This window comes from Microtus oregoni, unplaced genomic scaffold (genome assembly GCF_018167655.1).
Source record: "Microtus oregoni isolate MIOR12 unplaced genomic scaffold, Mior012 000042F_ref0000377, whole genome shotgun sequence".
NCBI lineage: Eukaryota > Metazoa > Chordata > Mammalia > Rodentia > Cricetidae > Microtus > Microtus oregoni.
Window position 1 is genome coordinate 18,396,032 of NW_024543209.1, and position 23,269 is coordinate 18,419,300.

Here is a 23,269-nt window from a genome sequence, read left to right on the forward strand (position 1 = left end):
TTTGCCCTAAATATAGTAATGTTGCTGGAGGATATGCAACACAATATATCCACTGAAAACAATATTTAGAATGTATGAGAGCTGTTAGACAATCTTTTGTTTCCATGAAAATTATTTTGTAGGGAGAAAATGACCTCTCTAGCTCCATTCCTTTTTAGAAAGCACTCATTGAGAGTAGTTGCTTCTGAATACAGGCCCAACCAAGAACAATTCTAGAGACTTCTTTCTTACACGTGTTAATGTGTCTCCTGCTTCTTAGTTCCTGGTTAGTCCACTTAGTCAGTTGACTTAACTCCACCAACCTTGGTTGAGGCTCACTAACAGAAACTGCAACAGTTCATAGAGAATAATTGTGGATTATAGATAGATAAAAAAAAGTAAGACCTGACACCCATTTTACTACACTGAAGTAAAATCTTTAGAGGAAAAGAAATTGATATAAGAATGAGAAATATTCATGCATACTCAACCTTCATAAAATTTTTGTTAGGTTCTAGATGTAGGAGAAATTCAGAATCCATTCTACAACTTCCTGAAACAGAAAGATTCTCCTCAAAGCTATCATTTAAAATCAAAATCTACATTTCATATTCATTTAGTAAACCACCAGGAGAAAATGAAGCTGATCGATTAAAAGTTGAAGACATCGTGAAAGATTTATTTGTGAAACGTTACACATATATCCAGGAAAAAGTGCTCCTGGCAGCTATAAAGTTATTGACTGAAATGTCACTGTTTGGAGTATATTACATCATTATCATTCAGTGGATAGTAGTGGTCTCTAAGAACCTTTGTAACATTCAGACAGTTGACATTACTGTTGTAAATATCTCAGAGCAAATGGATTTGCCTTGACTGATGAAGATACTTCACCATCTTATTCCATGGAATGAAAAAAAAAATGATGTTATGTAATTTGAGATGGAACGGGAATATTCCTCCATGGTAACTGGCTTTCATGGTTCTAAAAACACAAAGGAATCTGCTCAAGAACTAACATCAATGGGGGTATTCAGGTTTATGGTAATCCTGAAAGCAAGTACAACAAGGAGTGTCTGCCAGCGTAGTTCTGGTATAATAGTTCTTGTAACTAACAACTTCTTGACTTAACTTAGGTTCAACCATACCTGAGGCAATATATAAATTTGGTATGATAAAACAAGAAAAAGCTTATACCTTGTGAGATTCCAGATAACAAAAAGACATTTTTTTTTCTGCATTAAATCGGTAAGATGTGCCAGTCAATCCTCCTTATAGAGCTCTGCTTATGCCTAGGTTGTAGAGAAGAACCCTTTACAGTAGTCACAGGTTAGAGACCAAGGGTAAATGGTCAGCTAAGCTTTTGAGAATAACTGACTAATGATATGATATGGGGCCCAATGTTCATGAAAATGTCACATACATATCTTTACCAACCAAATAGGAAGGAAATATGACTTTATTATTGTGAACTATCAAAGCCAGGCCTTTTTATTCTTCTCATTACCTTATCTACCACATTTTCACTATTAGGCACAGGGAAATCATGTGCTTATTGCAAGAAGGCATGCAGATAAAAGTGACAGATTACGTATGTTGTCCTTGTCAAAATGCAAATATTTCACACTAAGAATCAAATTATTAAAGAGCATAGCCACTGAAAAAAAAAGGATATGATGACTGAAAATCCAGAATAAATTTCAAAGACATTAAACTTTCTACATTGGATGACTTTAAAAGACCACTAAAAGTTAAAGTAAAAATGGTCGAAACTTTCAAATCTTCTGATAACAAACTGAAATGTAGGAAATTGTCTACCTCTAAAACTGTATATCTGTGCAACTGTGAATAAGTAATTATTTTTCACTGTGCAATACAGTTAATTACTATCACAGAAGCACAGAGGTAAACCCTACAGTGGAGGGTGCTGGCAGAGGTATTATTACTCTCTGCAACCTCAGATGAATGAACCTCAGCATAGCTTTGTTTTTCTAGATCAGGGAAATTGCTGATGCTGTTGGTGTCAAACCTAGGGGAGAGTTCAGGTGCCATAGGGATCTGGTTTTGATGAGCTTTTGCTCAAGGATCTTTTTGTTGAAGTCATCATACTGTCTCAGGACATATACTCAGTAGTCTTAGTATGGAAATTTACAGAATATTTTTACGCACCTCAGTTGCCTCTGGCATCTTTTCAGAAAGGTCATCTCCATCACCAGGAGCCAAACTGCACATACTGTGCCTTCATGTAAAAAAACAAAGCGGCAGCCTCTGAGAAGCAGAACAAGGTAAACGGGGAAATTTCCACTCTTTTTTAGAGATTTACAAACATAAATTAATTGAAAGAAAAAAATACTTTTCTTAGAGTTACAATGGTTTCATAGGATGAGTGAAAGTTCGCTGATATACTGATCTTGCTTTCAGGAGGTCAGTGTTAGCTGGCACTAAGGCACTATGTTAATTGAAGTCCATAGCTGTGAATCAGGTGAATGAAATAGAACTAAATTAAACTGCAGCAGATTCAACATAGGGGAAAAGTGTAGTTTCTCAGAAACCCTAAAGTGTTTGGAAATGGTTTAAACATCTGCAACATATGCCTATAGATAATGTATAGATGATAGGAGGACTGGACAGACAAGTACTCTGTTCCTGATAATTAGATTTTTTGTGGTCAAAATCAATCAAAAATCAGTCAACATCAAGGACAGTAAAAAAGAGATAAGAACTGAGTGTCACAATGGGCATCCCATAAATTGTCTCTATGTTTACATTAAGTATGCCTTCGTATTGAGTTTAACTCATCAGTTTCTCTTTTGATTCCCTCGTCTTATTCCAGTAACCCAACATTTTCTTGTCTGACAAGTTCATTAAAATGTTCAGCACCTCTCCTCTTTCCAGTTTTTTTCACAAGGAGCCTTTGTGCTGATGATTGCACTCATTGCACTGCAATGGAGATGAGGAAGCACCATGAGCCAAATTCCCAACAGCACATCCCATAGGTAAAGAAAACCTCAGCCAGGAACCATGCAATACAGTAAGTCAGCTGAGGAACCTCAGGTTTGTAATGAATGCAGAGACTTCATAGTTTTTTTCTGAATTTATTAATAAAATGCTTCTGAAATATAAATATACGGTGACAGAATGCTCTGAAAGTTGTCACGGGGAAAACTCTGCTGTCCTGACCATGCTTGTAGGGAGCCAACACCTTCTGAGCATATTGTACAAATCCAAGAGACAAATGTTCAATTGTAATGCAGTCCACAGATGGAAACTACACAAAAAACCTCTGTTGGGTATCGAGGAGACAATAATGTAGCTTTTCATAGCCCCCCAGTGTGGTAGAACTTGTTACTTAAGATTTATTTTACTAGACCTATTCACCTGGGGCCTGGTTTAGAAGTGAGAGTATGTTCTCTCTGCTTGGTTACTGTATATTTTTGCTCTAGGTCAATTGGTGTCAGAGAAAATAGATAAGGCCTCAGTCCAACATAGGGCAAATGGAAAATGTGACTCTTGCCAACAAATTTGCATTTGTTCTGACTTTTTATTCACATGTTTGTTCATTCATTTTTTTCATGATCCAATATTTTATTTCAAATATCCAATATTATTTTTCAAAGTATGGAACATATTAAGAAAACATATTGTGTAAAAGTCCTTAAATATAATTTAAAAGATATTTTCTTAAATTCAAGATAAGACCCCAAATATGGCCAATTGCCATGATTGTTCTCAGTTCCGGACTGATAAAATTTAACTTCCTAAACTTACTAGTAATCCATTAAAACTTTCACAAATTATCTGATTATTAATTTTAAATAAGTGATGTTTTAAATAATACAGTTAAATAAACATGATACTTAAAATTATTTATTAATGTACATATAGAATATATATACATACTAATTAACATTTTTATCTTAAACTTCTTATTATTTAGTAAATGTTCAGATTGTGAAGTTTAACACAATTCCACTCAGGACATATCTCTAATATAATTCAACAATTAAAGCTCGGGAAACATCTTGGAAGAGACAATAGAATATGATCTAGAGGACCAGGTTGTTTGTTTTAGAGACTGTGTCTCTTATGTAGGACAGGTTCTCTGCACATATAAAATATCACCAATATGGATGCCTAAACAAGGTTCAAATGATATCAATACCAGTTGCCATGACAACATGAATAGAAAAAAAATTTCAAAATTCCCTCCCTGAGACTAAAAGTTGTAGGTCATTAATAACTACTGAAAGAAGGAGAATTAGCCTTTCCCTGGGATGATACCCTAACAACTTATTCAGTACTAAGTAGTCATGCCTAAGATATATACACAGAAGAAGCACTAAATGGACCCAGTGGGTTATATTCTGATATGTATATATTATATATATATGCATTTTATAGTATGTGTATAGATACATACATACATATATATATTTCTTCATCCATTGAATTACTAGAGCTTGCGTAAAAAATCAAAACTAGACCACTCTTCACACCAGAAACCAACAAATTCCTACCATATAGTAGGACAACTGTTTAAGTAAAGCAATTGCTTTCCTCAAAGCCTTTTTCTTTTTCATCTGAATTGGCCTCCTCCCCTGGCTGTATCAATTAGATACAACGAGCCCCCATCATCTGAACTAAGGTCAGCCTCTCTATTTCTTCTTGAATGTATCCAACATATTTACTTCTTTTGTGTGTCTCAGCCCTTTCCCTTCCAAAGGCAGGTGTGTGTGACAAAATACATGCAGGCTTTATATCTAAATTGCTGTTGGTCAAAAGCATCTAACTCCATGGTCGTTCAATTACCCATCTTCCTGTCAATATGTTTATTTTCAATACTGGAGATGACTACTAGGGAGGAAATGTGACTATAAATCACAGTTCAATTGCAAGAAAAGAAATTTATCACATTTTATATAAAGCATGAAATTTAGTCTTCCAGTTAATCACTCAGGTGTGAGGGAGAAAGGCCTATACTCAAAATGACACATAACTAAAATTGAAGTTTTCACAGCAGAGTTGTGACAGCCATAAGTGTTACATAGATTTAGCAAATAATAATGAGAACCATTCCCTCTCCAATGTGGGTGTGTGTACTTTCTTCGATTAATTTCACTATAAATCATCCTTTGAAGAAATAGTTGTGTTTATCGCAGGAATAATAGCCATGTTATCAAAAGAGAAAGAAAGGAAGAGTAGTAATCAATTGATCTAATAATACAAGATATCACATATGATGGACACTACACAGACCAAATAGTAGGCTCAAAATGTCTGACTGACAAGAGCTTTATCTAAGTTGTGGGGAGAGGTTACAAACTTTGAGAATGACTGCAGTAATGTCAGGTAGTGGATCCTGCTAACTGAATAAGAAAACAGACACAAAACAATAAAGAAATAGTCATGTGACTGATCTTTCTCAAAGCTGAAACTGATCAAAATAGGAAGACAATGTATCTACAAATTTGTAAAATATTTCTATAAAATAGACAAACCTTAACCTCCAATTAAGGAGAACTGGGCTTTAATGTCAGACATGAGGAAACAATCAAAAGACCCTTTTATTTGTTTTATTTTTTAGAAGATGCTATACTATCTGTGTCAGTATTTTGCCTTCATGTAAGGATACATGAAGATGCCAGAATAAGAAATTAGATGCCTGGGAACTTGAAATAGGAATGTTCTTGAGCCATGATGTGGGTACTAATCATGAACCTAAATCCTCTGCAAGAACAAAAAATACTCTTAATTACTGGGCCATCTTCCCAGCTCATAAAATAGTCATTCTTCCTTAATTAAAAATATTTTTTCTTCATATAGTATATCCTGACTGCCATTCTACCTTCCTCTCCTCCCCCCAATTCCTTTGCACCTCCTCTTCCATCTGGGTCTTTCCCCTGTTCTATCATTAGAAAAAAAAACAAGCTTTTAAGGGACAATAATGAAACATAATACAATAATATTAAGCAACAACAAAGTCAGTAAATCAAACAAACAAACAAACAAAAACTCATATCAGCAAAAACAAAACAAACAAGTATAAGAAAAATTGCTCAAGAAAAGGTACAAAAAAAAAACAAGTATAGTGACAGAGACCCACTGAGTCACTGAGAGTCACTTTTAAGATTTTTTAATGGAACTTGGGGAAAAAGGAGGATTGGGATAAAGGAAGGTTGGATAGGGGAGCACGGAAGCACAATTCTTAGTTAAGGGAGCCACCTTAGAGTTGGCAAGAAACTTGAACCTAGAGTGCCTCCCAGATGCCCAAGCCAAGGTCCCCAGTTAGTTCCTTGGGCAGCTGAGGATAGGGAACCTGAAATGACCCTATCCTATAGCAATACTGACGAATATCTTGCATATCATCATAGAACCTTCATCTGGTGATGGATGGAGATAAAGACAGAGACCCACACTGGAGTACTGGGCTGAGCTCCCAAGGTCCCAATGAGGAGCAGAAGGAGGGAGAACATGAGCAAAGAAGTCGGGACCACGAGGCGTGCACCCACCCACTGAGACAGTGGAGCTGATCTATTGGGAGCTCACCAAGGCCAGCTGGACTGTGACTGAAAAAGCATGGGATAAAACTGGACTCTCTGAGCATGGCGAACAATGAGGGCTGATGAGAAGCCAAGGACAATGGCACGGGGTTTTGAACCTATGTAATGTGCTGGCTTTGTGGGAGCCTAGACAGGTTGGATGTTCACCTTCCTAGAAATGGACGGAGAGGGGAGGACCTAGGACTTACCACAGGGCAGGGAACCCTGACTGCTCTTTGGACTGGAGAGGGAGAGGGAGAGGAATGGGGGGAGTGGGAGAAGGGTGGGAGGAGGGGGAGAAGGGTGGGAGGAGGGGGAGGGAAATGGGAGGCTGGGAGGAGGTGGAAACTTGTTTTTTTTCTCCTTTTCTCAATAAAAAAAATTAAAAAAAAAGATTTTTAAAGGATATTACTAAGGAGTGATGATATAGAATACTTTTGAATTCAAGATGGTATTTATATAAATTCTGAGTTTGCACTAGTTCTGTGAGACAATGGAAAAAGTAGACACGTTAAAATGGGAGATAGCTAGAGTGTGTAATGGACATTTTTACCTGGCTGAGTGTGTTATGGCAAAGCAGAACTGATAGAAGAGGGGGACAGGTCCCAATGAAAACACAACGCAGACACACTAAAAAATGTGCATCAAGGATTCTCCAATGAGGAAGAAATCAAAACAGGCTTCAGTAGCTCATGATTCCACAGAGGAAAGTAGCACAAGGAAATGACAGAGAATCTTCACACAATGAGATTCTGTAAATAGTAAAAGGGGGAAATATATCTATATCTATCTATATCATCTATATCTATATCTATATCTATATCTCTATCTCTCTCTCTCTCTCTCTCTCTCTCGAGAGAGAGAGAGACTTTATGGGTAAAGACAATTGTCACCTGCCATGGTTACCAGAGTCGCACCCTAAGACCCACATGGTTTAAAGAGAGAACTGACTACAAGAAGACCTCTTGTGACCTCAAACAACATAGTGTCCACACATGCACACAAATATATAAATAATAAAAATGGTGTTAAAAATTAAATGCAAGGCTGGAGTAATGACTTAGCAGTTAAATGATGACTTTCCAGGGGTCTGGACTTCAAGTTCCAGGACATACACATCATCTTATAACCACCTGTATCTTCATTTCTAGGGAAACCAATGCTTATTTTGGATAATAGGCACATACATAATGCATATATATATATATATATATATATATATATATATATATATATACAGGCAACGAATAAAACACACAGGCTTAGTAAAACAATAACAATATAATAAAATAAACAAATAAAAACAAGAATACCCAGATGTAAATTCACAGATATAAAGCCATCTAATATTTAACAAAGCAATAAAAGCATATAACTGAGAAAATATAAATACTTTAATAAATACTGTGGATGAAACTTTGTCTAAACTTAAAACAATGAATTGAGATCTATATTTCTCATTCTATATATAAAAATTAATACAGAAATTCAATAGTAGGTAATAATGTATGAAAGACCTGAAATCTAAAAAAACAAGATGACATTGAACATAAAGGTAACAACTATATAAAAAATGACTTAGTAATTAGAAATAATCCCAATAATGAACAAGTGGTATTATATGAAAGTAAATATTTTTGCACAGAAATAAATGCAATCACCACTGTGAAGAAAAACTGTGTAGAATCTTAGAATTCACCAGAATGTAATGGCTATAGATAAAGAGATATAAAATTACAGCATTCCCTTTTCCCTAATCTTCCTTGACCCTTCCCATGTACATCTGCAAAAGCCTCCTCAAATTTATGTTTTTTGTTCTTCAATTAATATTTTTACAATACTACACATTATTCTGATAAAATTAGAGAGCTGTCATGTTTACCAAATATGTTATACAGTGTGCTCTCTGTACTGAAAGATATAAAATTTGAGGTAGTTTATCTTGATGGAAGATATGATACATACCACTACTGGAAACTATTGCTCAAAGAACTTAAGTGGCCATGGGAAATTAGAGCTTTTAGTTTTAATATTGTTCACAAAACCCCGAGTCTTTTTAGCAGATAGATATCGGTGATAAACAGGATGTAGTCATAGTGCTAGCCTGGAGTCAGTCATCCATAAGAATCCAGGTTCTTTAGATAAAGATGGACTCATTCTCCCTTTAACTCCTGGCAAGTACAGACATCGTTAACTTCCTGTACCAAGACAGCTCTGGGGGAATGCCTCCAGATAGTGAAAACCAATGACTTCTAGGTAACGACTTTTATACAAATTCCAGATTTTTGACTGTGTTCAAAGACCTAACAAGAGTTACTTTTCTAAGGAAGATTCGGGTAGCTTGTATTTAAGTGGAAACAGTTCACTGTATCACACTGATTTGTCACATTGCTTCCACAATCAAGAAACAGGGAGGTAGATGCTGTTACATTACTTCTTCTTTATTTTTTTTTAATGCAATTTGAGTCACAGTCCATGAAATGAGGTCTTTAAATTAGAAGGCAAGTTTTGTTTTCAGGTAGCCCCATAGTGATAATATAGTGTAGTATAGCTACTATGGAAATTGATGTAGAAATCTATCAACCATATAGACGCTGATCTATTATGACCCAGTTATACAACTTCTGGGTGCATACCCAAAGGATTCTATATCCCTCTACATAGATACTTCTTCATCCATGTTTATTGCCATCCTATTCACAACAAACAAGATGTGAAAATAGCTTACACCCAATCAACCAATAAATGATAAAGAAATGTGGTACATATACACAACGAATTTTTAGTCATCTCTAAAGATAATAAAATTTGCAGGAAAATGGATATAGCTTGGCATATCATTCTTGGTAAGGTAACCCAGACTCACAGGACATATGACAAATGTTCTTTCATATATATATATGTGTGTGTATATATATGTATATATGTGTATATATGTATATATACGTATATCTTATATTTCATATATATATGAAAGAACATTTGTCATATATATATATACATATGTACTAGATTTGAAAATTTCAAATGTATTTTTTTTACTATTTTTAGTTATGTTAATATGTGTTTTAGAGTGTAGGTATCTACACATAAGAGAAGTTGCTCATGGAAGTCAGAGGATTTTGATTCCCCCGGAGCTGGAGTTACAGGAAGTTTCACGCCATCAGAAGTCAGTGCTGAGAATCAGACACAGGTCCTCTGGAAGAACAGTATATGCTCTTAACCAATAAGTTATCCCTTCTAGGTCCCTATCTGTGTACCTTTAAATATGAGGGTTTAAATTGAAGTAGTTTTAGAGTTCATAAAACTGTCAAATGCCTATGAAATGAGTTGCAACATTTCAAGACAGGGAAGGAATAGTAAAGCATATGGCATTAAGGGGCAGAGAAATAATGGGAAGAAGACATATTAAGTAATGTGGGGAAGGAGGGTCAAGGGAAGGGAAGGTTAATAAGGAAGGTTTAGTAAATCAAGAATTTTTAAAAAGTTTGTATGGGAACCTAGTATTGTGGAAGCTAGCTCGTATTGGGATTTGATAATTAAGGGTATTTATAAAATATTGACATGCTCTTACTAAAACAATGAAAAAATGCCTTGGTTTTTTCAGTTGGCCTCAATGAATTAGAATGATAAAGTAGAGCATCTAACTCTCTGTTAAAATACTCTCATTCTCAATGAGGCATTTGAACTCATTATCTTGGGACCCTACCTGTGCTTATATGAGATAAGCAATATATGTGGAATTCTTGGTCATCCTAGTTATAGGATAAAGGGGGCTGGGTCTGTTCTTTATCATATCATTCCTCAGAATAATCCTTGGGTTTCATGGCCTCTTGAGTGCCCTTTGGCCAAGTCTTCTCTGTTGGTTAGATCAGTGTGATGACAGGGTTCAGTGATAGAAGAAAATTCTACCCACTGTTTGTCAGTGCTCCAAGTTCTCTGATTTTCTTTGACCCGTTCTTCACCAAAGTACCAGCTTCTCTCAGCAGCAGACCTCACTTGTATTTCTTTCTCTACTCAAAGAACTCTTGTTCTGATCAGACCCTATGCTTAATTGTAGTACTATTGTCATCAGGTGCAGTCAGTTATTTCCTGATTAGATTTTGATCGAGTTCCATAGACAGAACCTACGTTTGTATAAGTTAAACCTTGCTGAAAATATGTGACTTAGGGTATTTTAATCTGTAATGTGATGACCTTATATGATGTTTTGTTAAATGAAAGTACTAATTTACAAAAAGAAACGAATACTGGAACAACAACTATAGCACACACACACACACACACACACACACACACACACGCAAATCTTCTACACATCTGGATTTGCCCTATACATTATTGCCCTATTGTGCCTAATATGCAGAAACCAACACTTTACTGTGTTCCCTGGATCTGGCCAACAAAAAAAAATTGCAAATGTTAACCTGTTCTGAAGGAAGACTGTACCTATGGCCTTGTTTCTGATGCTCAGAAACAGTGACGTACATATGTGACCTTAAGCAAGACACAGTGACAGAAACACTTAAGTATCCTAAAATAAATGAATAAATAAATAAAAGTAGTGAAAGTCTGGGACACAGAAATTTTGCTGGGAATGGAATTATTTGATGCAGACAAGATGTATATAATGATTTGTACTTTCATTTTGGTCCCTACATGTAGCTTCAAAATCAAGTAAAAAGGTCATACTGATTACATGCGTCATCATTGCCATGAGGCTGAAGAGTCATCTGGTTCTTACCTTTATTCCTGATCTTCCTTTTTCTTGCCTTTTACAGGATGTGGCCTTGAGGATGGTTCACTGGCCTATTTATTGGGGTGGAATATTTACCGGAGGTAGGACTGCAGTGAAGAAGCCAAGCTGTGCTAAGGACCCTCAGAGATGCCACTGTTTTTCTCTCAGCCATGCTCCTGTGAGTAATTGTTTTCGTGGACTTTTAAATAACCGAGGACATTCCATTGACTTACAAAATCTTTTGGACAATTTATATATTTGGTGTCATTTTTACAGGTTCTTATTTGTTCTTGCCTAATCAGGACGAATAAAATCAGATAAAGCTGAGAAATACTTTTTTATCACTGCTCTAGAACACAAATATGCTGCACACTCTTAGATGAGCATTTGTTAAACAAGTCTTCATTCCTGGAGACATGTAGAAATGTCTAGAGACATTTTGCATTTTAATTGACTTATATAGAAAGATTTATTTTTGTATCTGGTAGTAAGATTTTGCTTATATGTCCAGGGAATAAAAAATGATCAACATCAAAAAGTCAAATTGCAGAAATTGAGACATTTGACTAGAATGAGTTAAAAGGAGATTGCCTACTAAATTTTTAGTAACTATAGAAGGAAAAATGTATCGTGTTCTGGTTTCTGGATCTCTGCTATAATATGCTTAACTTGAATGAACTAAATTAATCATTCTTTCTAATATGGGGACATTGAGTTCAAGAATAATAGACTAATATCTATACAACTCTAAATTTTTTCATTCAAGTAAAAACATTTCAAAGGAGATATTATGGTAATACAGTCTTTTCTTGATAAAATTTATAAGTAAATAAATTGATAAGAAACATGAATTAGATTTTATGAGGTAAAAAATTCCAGTATCCTTAGATCTTTGTCAGTTAGGTCAAACTGTTGATAACTTTAACTTGATAAATGGAAGGATTTTATGTACTTATTGTATACATGTACATCTAGCATACATAAAGCAAAATTAGAGAAAGCATCATGATTTTTGACAGTCTAGTTGAACAATAAAAAATACTCTTCCCCGGTAAACAGTGCACTAACTTTTATCCAATGCTTAATTACAACCATAAAATCATATATATGTATGCAAATATTTTTATAGTGATGAAGCACTTTGTATGTATGTGTTTAATAAGACATATACATATGCATACATATACGTACATACATATATCAAATAAAGCAAAGAATGTTATGAATTTGAAAGAGGATAGGGTTATGTGGGAGTGTGTGAGATGAATAGAGGAACAAAGAAAATGATATGATTATCATAATCTTAAAAATAAAATGATCATTTAAAACGCATTTATCTGAATTATTTTTATTTTACTTATAAAAAGTTGATGGTTTCATTGTATACTACACAATCTTTTCTAGGGATTTTAGTTATTTTTGAATACTTATAGTTAGGGATTTTCCTATCAATAAATCTTACTAGTACCCTGATTTTATTATGAACATTTTAAATTGAATTTATTGAAGATTTTATATGAGGTACTTTTCCAGATATATTTACTAAAAATAACAAATTTTATACTTTAATAGTAACATGATACTTCATCCTCTTGAAATCACTAATATTATCATTTTAGACCTCTATTTTTGTCTACATATAACAATGTAATTTGATAATAACATACTAACACTATATATTATCAAGAAATCTCAGTAAAAGAGGTTGTCTTATAGAGGAAGACAAACAAATAAAACAAAAAGGAATGAGACTTTTTTAGTCAAAGGCTCAAGGACAAAGGTTGATCTCTACAGGCAACAACTTCTGCTGATAGCCTCAAGAGTACAGATGAGTTCCTGCAACTAAAGTTATAACTAAGAGACCCTGGATATGAACTGAGTCACAATGCATAAGGCACAGTCCATACGCTTGGCCATCTATTCTCCATCAGCTGATACTAAGATATTTGGGGAGGTGAACAATTAATCAATCCTACCACTCTTCTCTTTCCACAAAACATTTTGATGACATTACACATGACCATTCTACCCAGAGGGTTATTGAAAAGTACAAGTTTATATGAAAAACACTCTGAAGCTTGTTGTAAAATGGCAAACTTATAGAATTATTACTCTAAAATAGTAGATCCAGACCAGAGGTTCCTTATCATACAGGAATCTCAACACCCTGTGTTACACAACAGTCACTCATGTGTTTGCTCTTTATTTTTTATTTTTTTAATTCACCATTTTTTATTTATTTTACATTCCAACCACAGTGGCTCTTCCCTTTTCTTCTTCTGATTCTTCTCCCATCTCCTTCTTTCTTTACATTTAATATGCATTTCTGAGAGAGTACCTAATATTTTCATTTATCTGAGTCTGTGTTATTTCAATCAAAATGATATCTTTCCTAGTTCCATACATTTGCCTGCAAATTTCTTGATGTCATTGCTTACTTTGTTGAGTGGTACATTAATGAGGGAGTACATACATTATTCATATTTTTGGGTCTGGGTTACCTCACTCAGGATAGTTTTTCTAATTCCATCCATTTGCATGCAAAATTCAAGATGTCATTGTTTTTTTACTGCCGAGTAGCACTCTAATATGTAGATTGCCACACTTTCTTTATCCATTTTTCTGTTGAGGGACATCTATGTTGTTTTCAGGTTCTGGCTATTATAAATAGTGCTGCTATGAACATAGTTGAACAAATGCTTTTGTAGTATGATTGAGCATCTTTTGGGTATATGTCCAAGAGTGGTATTGCTGGATCCTGAGGTAGGGTGACTCCGAATTTTCTGAGAAACTGCCATACTGATTTCCAAAGTGGTTGCACAAGTTTACATTCCCACCAGCCATGGATGAGTGTTTTCCTTACTCCATATCCTCTCTAACATAAGCTGTCATTGGGGTTTTTGATTTTAGCCATTGTGACAGGTGTTAGATGATATCTCAAAGTTGTTTTGAATTGCATTTTCTTAAGTATCTTTTGACCAATTTCAAATAGTCATTGAATGCATTCTTATACCAGCTTTTACTCATCTTTTCTTCCAACACATGTGACTTGTGCCTATGCTTGTTCATCCAACTCTTGGGATTGAAGTGCCTGATTTCCCATCTGATGTGGCTTGCACCTGTACCTGTATAGTCCACTGAGATTGCAGGGGAAGTCTGGCAACAGGGAGGATGTTCAGGTGTGTGGGGTTGAACAGCGGAGTGGGTTTTGTTGGGGCAACATCCAGTGGGTGGTGGACATTTGGTTACAGTCTGGAGGAAGGTCTCTTACCTGCATACAGGCCACTGGGTACTGCATCAGAGCAGTTATGTTTACTCTTTTAATCCATAAAGTTAAGAATGAAAGCTACCAAGCTAACCTGTCAAAATATACACATTTCTTACTTAGTTTGGAGTACTCATATTTTCCATTCCTATCTTATGCAATGACTTCTGATCCTTAGGTGTGGGTTTTATGCAGAGGAACAGGTAGATTGCTCTGAGGTTGCATCTCCTAGGAAAGTCAGAGACTATACCCACAAAGTCTCACCAGCATGATTCCCTAGTCACGAGCTGAATAAAGTAAAAACAATAGGTATCCCAAAATGGGTTAGGTAAAGTCCCGGAGGTCTCCAACCTACACAAAGAACTATAGTCAACTAAGGTGAAATAGTATTTCCCAAGGGAAAAAACACACTCATTGGTTATCTAATACTGAATGGTATTGAAAATCTTACCAATGATTAATTAGAGAAAGCAGCCATGAATTTTAAAAAGAGCAAGGAGAATTATATGGGGTATTGCAAAGAGGAAAGAGAAGGGGCAAATGATGTAACTATATCAATTTCAAAAATTAAAGAAAAAATCTTGTAGGAAGGGATAGTTGAAAACTGACATAGATTCTTTTATTTTTAAATTTTTTTTTATTGAGAAAAGGAGAGGAAAAAAAACATAAACAAAAAACAAGTTTCCACCTCCTCCCAGCCTCCCATTTCCCTCCCCCTCCACCCACCCTTCTCCCCCTCCCCCAACTCCTCTTCCCCTCTCTCTCCAATCCACAGAGCAGTCCGGGTTCCCTGCCCTGTGGTAAGTCCTAGGTCCTCCTCCTCCATCCATATCTAGGAAGGTGAACATCCAAACTGGCTAGGCTCCCACAAAGCCAACACATTAAGTAGGGTCAAAACCCCGTGCCATTGTCCTTGGCATCTCATCAGCCCTCATTGTTCGCCATGTTCAGAGAGTCCGGTTTTATCCCATGCTTTTTCGGTCACAGTCCTGCTGGCCTTGGTGAGCTCCCAGTAGATCAGCTCCACTGTCTCAGTGGGTGGGTGCACGCCTCGTGGTCCCGACTTCTTTGCTCATGTTCTCCCTCCTTCTGCTCCTCATTGGGACCTTGGGAGTTCAGTCCAGTGCTCCTGTGTGGGTCTCTGTCTCTATCTCTATCCATCACCAGATGAAGGTTCTATGATGATATGCAAGATATTCGTCAGTATTGCTCTAGGATAGGGTCTGTGGAAGTCAGTGTTTCGGTTTCTCAGGAAATTCGGGATCAACTTACCCCTGGACCCAGCAATACCACTCCTGGGAATATACCCAAGAGATGCTCTATCATATGAGAAAATAATTTGTTCAACTATGTTCATAGCAGTATTATTTGTAATAGCCAGATCCTGGAAACAACCTAGATGCCCTTCAATGGAAGAATGGATGAAGAAAGTATGGAATATATACACGCTAGAGTACTACGCTGCGGTAAAAAACAATGACTTCTCGAATTTTGCATGCAAATGGATGGAAATAGAAAACACTATCCTGAGTGAGGTGTCCCAGACCCAAAAAGATGAACATGGGATGTACTCGCTCATAATTGGTTTCTAGCCATAAATAAGGGCCACGGAGTCTACAATAGGTGAACCTAAAGAAGCTAAGTAAGAAGGTGAACCCAAGGAAAAACATAGTTATCCTCTTGGCTAAGGGAAGTAGACCAAATTGCCGGGGAGAAAATTGGGATCTTGGGGGTGGGGTGGGATGGGGGTAAGGGGAGATGGGGAGAGAAAAGGTAGAAGGGAAGGAGGGGGGACTTGGGGAATCAGGAGAATTGGGATAAAGGAAAGGTGGATAGGGGAGCACAGAACCACAGTTCTTAGTTAAGGGAGCCACTTTAGGGTGGGCAAGAGACTTGACCCTAGAGGGGCTCCCAAGTGCCCAAGATGAGGTTCCCAGTTAGTTCCTTGGGCAGCTGAGGATTGGGAACCTGAAAAGACATAGATTCTTCATAAATTGTATAATACTCTACCAGCAATTAATATGATCTTCTGATGATGAAAATTTCATAGTTATTTTTGATATCAATTCCAGACTCCAGGAAGTCACTAAGTTCTGATACTATCTATGTGTGTGAATGAGAGAACTGAATTACATTTTCACAGTGAAAAACATGTTTTCACCCCTATACAGTATCAAGTCAACAGGAGAAGATTTTGGGAAAAGATGATGTCATTTCTTTGTGATAATTTTGGATGAATGGATCTGAATGACTCTTGTTTCTTTTATTAGGGGCACTTCTGGTGCTGCTAGTGTCAAACCTCCTTTTATGGGAGAAAGTGGCCTCTGCACCTTTGAATAACAATGAGACTGATGAACTGTACCTCACGGAACTCTTTGACCATGCAATGCTACTCTGCCAGAATATCAGTGACCTCAACATGGATTTGCCTAGGATATTTGTAAGTATTTCACTGATATCTGTTTTACTTACTTTTTCATAAAGCAACTTCCTTGTCAAGGACTGTCCTATACCACATTTATAGTTACCATGAGCCAAATTTCCTTTACACCTTACATAAAGGTATATGGCAAATAGGATACTTTATAATAACAAGATAAAACAACATTTATTGAAATATGAAATAAGAAGATTGGAGTAGGTTTCTTGAAACCTCAAAGACTTTTGAAGAATTCAATAAGTCTTGGAGTTTCCCCATACTTATCTTTAAATTTTCTTAAGTTTTAATTTGTGTCAAAAATTTTTTAATAACCAGAGCTGGGGGAGAGGTCTGACTTTCTTACCTTGTTCGCTAGAGGCGCGTCTCTGTTAACATCTTTACTTAGCACACAGCATACATCCAATAGAGAAGAAATATAGTGAGTAACACAGAATGAACAAAAATAATCTAAATTGTGAAGGTGCAGCAAAAGAAAAAGGCAAGCAAACAACCAGAAAAAAACCGAACAAACAAACAAACAACAAAAAAAACCAAGCAAACCAAACCTTAGCCTCTCAAGCTTTTAAATGCTGGAAGTTCTTGTTTATAAAATTAGAAAGCATGAGTTTATTCACTTAGAATGCAAGTTTAGAAAAGAAGTGAGTTCTTTGTTCATGAGAACAATGTTAACAAGGTTAGTCAAAAATGAGGAGGAGAAAATACACAAGGCTTCTGTATAGAAATTGGCAGCCAGAGAATGTATCTTTGTGCATTTATGTTGTCTTTTAACTCACTAGTTTTTTTCTCCATCCTGTCTCAGACCGTCAGTGCATCATCTGCAAAAGTTTCTGATAAATTTGTAAGTACCTCGCTTACTTCCATCTTCTTTACTCTAAGTCTTCATGTTAATGACTATGCTTGAATTTAGCGTAGGAAAGCTTCAAATCCAAGTTTCAAATAATACACCTCCATGGGTAAAACAAAGCACCAACAACTGAAAAGTAGCATAATAATGGAACAACTCCAGAAAATTACTGGTTTGCAAAGAATATAATGATTTTAAAGGTTATTCTCCTTTTGAAAAACCTGATTATTTTGAAATATCATTGCACTTGGAACACAATACTTTCATAGTTGTATCCAAGAAAGAGCTCGGATTCCATGGTCTTCCTTCTCTGAAGCCAGCTGCCATTGACATCTTTACTTAGCACACTGGGGACATCTAATAGGGAAGGCGTGCACAACAGTGAGTCACAAAGAATGGATAGAATGAATGTAAACGCTGATAATCCAAGGAGGAGAAAAGCAAGCAACAACATATTAGCTTCTCATAAACACTAAATCTTGAGGGTCATTTTAAGTTTTCTGGAGCACAGGTTTACTCACTGGGAAGGCTGGTTTATAAGAGTCAGGTTCTCTTGATGATGGCTGTATGGTGTCTGTCCAGGGTAAGTTAGGGTCATGGAGGAGACACTAAACATGGCTTCAGTACAGAAATGGGTACCCAGAGGATGTTGCTTTTTCTAATAAAAAGGTCATCATGTTATCTCTTTACTCACTATATTTTTTTTTTGACATGGTCCTCATCTGGATTCAGATAAGTTCACCATCAGGGTCATCCAATCAAGTAAGTGCCTCACTTATTTCTATGTTGTCACTCACAGAAGCCTTCATTCTAATGACATTACTTGAATTTATAAGAGAAAATGTTGAAGACCAAGTGTTAAGTAGCACAGTGTCAAGTATCAACAGCTGTATCATGATATAACATTCTTTCACTATTATACACGAATGCTTCCAGCAGTAAAAAGCAAAATGAGAATGCAGAAGCTTCAGGGAATCAGATTTGAAATAAAAAAGAAGAAAGAAATTTAGAATGTTTTACATAATTTTTATAAATTTATTTACTTTCTAATTAATAATTATTATTGCAAAATCACATTGTTAAATTTTTAATCTTAGTTTTTAAGCTGATTTCATTTTTAAAAATCACATATCTGTTGAGTGTATTAATATTCTCATTTATTTATTTTTAAGACACAAATTAACACAATATTAATTTTGAATATACAGATGCTTGAGTTTCTTGGAAATCAGGAATTCCTGGTTAAGAATCTCATCTCCTGCCACAATTATTCCATCAAAACACCAGAAAACATGGATGAAGTCCAAAAGATCTCTGTAAGCCTATAGTTGTATATATATATATATATATATATATATATATATATATATATGTATATATATTTACCTAAATAGCTAATGGAATATACTGACTTCGCTTTGTCATGCTGTGGGGCATTGTAAGTACTGTAAGAGATGTGAAAATCATGCCTACATGAAAATGATTTGAGAATGAGCAAAGAAAAGTCATGCTAGATACTTCATGTTAAATAAGCAAATGCTAAGTAATATTGTAGCAGGTCCATAAATTATACTTTAAGAGGGTTTAGTTTAATAATATCTCACCACATGACTTTACTTAAAAACTTCAATTACATTTTGGTCCTTGTATGTTACCAGCAAATGGCTCCCCACTAGCAAATCTCACATTATTTACTACCATGCTGTCTTGATTTTCAAGACTCATCTGATTGTACTTCTGCTTCTTACTCTCCCATTTATTGCTCACAACTTCTAGGATTTTTTTTTTTGTCTTAACTGTAAGCACCTGAACAAGAGAGTGCTCTAAACAGTGGCTAGTGTTTCTCAGAATGAACCATGCCCCCAGTTCTTATGACAAGGTCTATATATCACTACAACTCTAGTATTCAACTGTTATGTTCTTTCCTTATGATTCTTTTCTATAACTTATCTTCAAATGAACTGACTTTGGCATCATGTGAAAATGAGAAGGCAAAATGAAGGGAAAGGGTGTTTCCAGATAGGTACTCCATGGCTAAGCACTTCACAGCATGCTTTGTTGACATTGCTGCAATTAGCACTCACAAGAGCTAGCTGATTTAAGTAGAACGAGGCTTTGAAAGTTTTACTGAACTTGAAGAATTAGCTTTCTCTGTCAGAATGAGTGTTGAGTTCCGTGCAATACAAGTTCTCACTCTTATTCATTATGTAGCAATGGTCCCAGGAGACTGCATCACCCACACTTTTAGATCTTGTACTTTCCTCCATGTATTTTTGAATTCCGTCACACTATCCACTGAATTTCATTGTACTCTTTTTATTGTCTCTGTAATAGCTAAAGATATCAGTACACAAACTCTGTTAAAGCAGGAATGAATTTCATGTAAGACCTTGGAACACACTGGAAATCAAAATCCCATTATTTCTATTTATGCTGTTATTAAGAACAAAGGCATCCCATTATTCTTTATTTATATGTTCCAAAAATGTGCTTATATGCTAGAGACAAGGAGAGAGAGAGAGAGTGCCCTACATTGAGGAAACCATACTTATTAAAGCCAGGTTGCATTAATGGAATACTTTTACTAATATCTTTTAAAAAACTAAAATTAATTATGATTTTGAACAACTTAGTTTATCTGTGTTATAAATCTAAGTAAAATTTTTCTCCATGTACCCTGGGGGAATCTACTTTTCCTGAATTAGAATACCTACTAAGCCCCAACAAATTCTTGGGTTCCCCTGGACAAGCAAAATAACAAAGCATAAAAGAGTCTACAAGGAGATCAGATTTTCATGTGGAAAACACAACATGATCAATCAAATGGGTTATTGGAAATAACAGATATTTACATAATTACTTTATGGTGGCAAATTACAGGTTAATCATTTTTATGTTATTAATCTATATTATTTTTATTCCCCCAAACCGTTCCACCTTCCCATAAAATAACAAATGGATATTTAATTCATAAGTCTGATAGAAAACCAAAGCTAACTAATCCTTCTTTATTTCATGTATTAATATAACTGATGAAACATGACTGCTTAGCTTGAAGACTTTCCAAAACTGATACTGAGCAGAATGCAGGCTTGGAATGACACTCTTCATAACCTCCTGATCATACTTGGAAGTATGCCAGGATCACACAATGATGTCCTATCATTAGCCAAAGACATTAGGACAAAAACTGCAGAGCTTTTTGAAGACGCCAAGAGTATACTCAGCAAGGTGAGTAGTGTAATTATTTTTATTTTCCTCACTCATGAGTGATATGACTTCTGCAATGAATATTAAGTTTTGAAAACTCAATTTGCAAGAAAAAGTTTGGTACCCAATCTTGTAAACATTCTCAGAACTAATGGATAAACAGTGGAGTTCAAGTTTTTTACAGTAGCTTCTTCAACAGTACCTGTAACTGGGTAGAGTAAAATATTCCTGACTACTTCATTAGACTCTCTTAACACCATAAAACCTTGCCAATCAGCATGCATTGCAAAGTCAAACCCAACTCTGTGCTCAAGTATCAACCCATTCCTCTTTCTTCGGAGTCACAAAAAGACAGTTTTCATTTGAAGTAGATTAAATATAAGAAACTTCGCACACATCTTGATTTTACTCTATTGGACAAAACTGATTGTTTTCCCCTTTTGTGTCAGTTATTAATTGCAAATAACTTTTTAGTTAGGGATAGGACTTTGTTTCTACTTCCAGATCTAAGTCCTGGAATTTTGTCTAGTTTGAACCTGTGGAAGTTTTATGTCAAAGTCTGTGAGTTTATGTGTGTATCAGTCCTGTTATATCTGAAAGATGCTGTTTCCTTGATGTCGGTTACCAGTTTAGCCTCTTACAATTTTATGCCTCCTCTTCCATGTAGATACTGGATCCTTGAAAAGAAGGATTTGATATAGACTTCGATTTTAGCTGAGAGGTTCAAAGTGTCTTAATCTATGCACATTATATAGTTGTGTATCTCTTTTTAATAACTACAGTCAGAAGAAACTTCTCTGATGGGGACTATGTAGTAATATGAGCAGCGGGGCTGCATCCCCAGCACCCCGGCAGCCTGGCTAGCTTATGCTCCGAAATAACAACACACAAACTGTATTCATTTAAACACTGCTTGGCCCTTTAGCTCTAGCCCTTACAGGCTAATTCTCACATCTCGATCAACCCATCTCTAATAATCTGTGAGCACCGATCTTACCGGGAAAGGTTCAGCATGTCTAACCTGGCGGCTTGCTTCATCGCGTGCGTCTGCCCGGGAGAGCGGAGCATGGCATCTCTCTGAGGCGTCTGCTCCCGAGAGGAGAGCTGTGGAGTCTGAGCTCACTTCCTCTTCCTCCCAGCGTTCTGTTCTGTTTACTCCTCCCACCTATCTTCTAACCAATGAGGGCCAAGCAGTTTCTTTTTATTTAATCAATGACCTTCCTCCATCAGGACTATACACATCTATAGGTATCACAATATTTTATTGCTATATTCATTTTAATGAATAACAGTAGTAGGTATCCCCTAGTTCTGTGACATGTCTAGTTTTAGGTTCTAAGCCTCATTAACAGCATTAACAGTGCCAGGTATGGGCTATATCTCATGGAGTTGTTGCTTAGATCTAATCAAAGAGTGGATGGTTCCTCCCATAACATTTTCGTCACTCTTACAGGCAGGTATTCTAAAACAGATACTTGTCTGCAAACAGTTTAATAGTATTATCATTTCCTTAAATGTTTTTAACATCTAGGAAGGAAAGGAGAAGCAAATACAAGTTATGTAAATAATAACTGACTGATCATTCTTTTGGTCAACAGATTTATGGAACAACAGAAAATGTGGATTATACCATCTGGTCTGGTCTCGAAGACATTCAGTCATCTGACGAAGACTCTCGCTTTATTGCCCTTTGTAAATTATCATATTGCTTGCACACTGATTTACAATCAGTTGACCTTTCTCTCATGATCCTGCGATGTACAGTGCTTGTTAATAGTGACATATGCTCATCCCCAAGAATTGAAAATTCGTAACGTTGCATCCTTCTAAATAGTCTTCATGTTACACATTTTGAAGGTTTGCTTGGGTGTAATGGGTTTCTTTTAAAAGAAAAATAAACATTGCATATATGCCAAAGTTTAGAGAGATAACTTGTTTGTATCTTTTATTCATTTAGTACTAAATGTGTTAACAACTTTAAAAGGTTTGATTGGCTATTGGAATTTTTGGGAGCAGTGAGACCCCAGATCCTCAATTTCTTGTAATCCCCTGATCTGAGTGCATACAGCTGCTCTGAGCACGAGACATTCAGGAGTTCCTGATGGCAGGAGAGTGGTTTCAGGTGGGTTTGGCTGGGGCGTGGCTACCTCTATATAATCTGCCCCTGAACACAATAAAGGGGGCATTCTTGGAGAATTCAAGGATGACCCGTGTTGCTGTCTCCCTGTCTGTGTGTGTGTCTGTGTATTTTAAC

At 36.0% G+C, this 23,269-nt stretch overlaps 1 protein-coding gene across 1 annotated transcript; it reads left to right on the plus strand.

Annotated features, from left to right (window-relative positions):
- Positions 1-11,403: 11,403 nt before the first annotated feature.
- On the plus strand, positions 11,404-22,829 carry LOC121433962 (prolactin-7A1-like). The gene is made up of 6 exons (XM_041632641.1): positions 11,404-11,434; positions 16,792-16,961; positions 17,761-17,844; positions 19,014-19,121; positions 20,857-21,036; positions 22,614-22,829. Exons 1-6 carry the CDS (start codon positions 11,404-11,406, stop codon positions 22,827-22,829), a joined length of 789 nt encoding a protein of 262 aa, XP_041488575.1.
- The last annotated feature ends 440 nt before the right edge of the window (positions 22,830-23,269 follow it).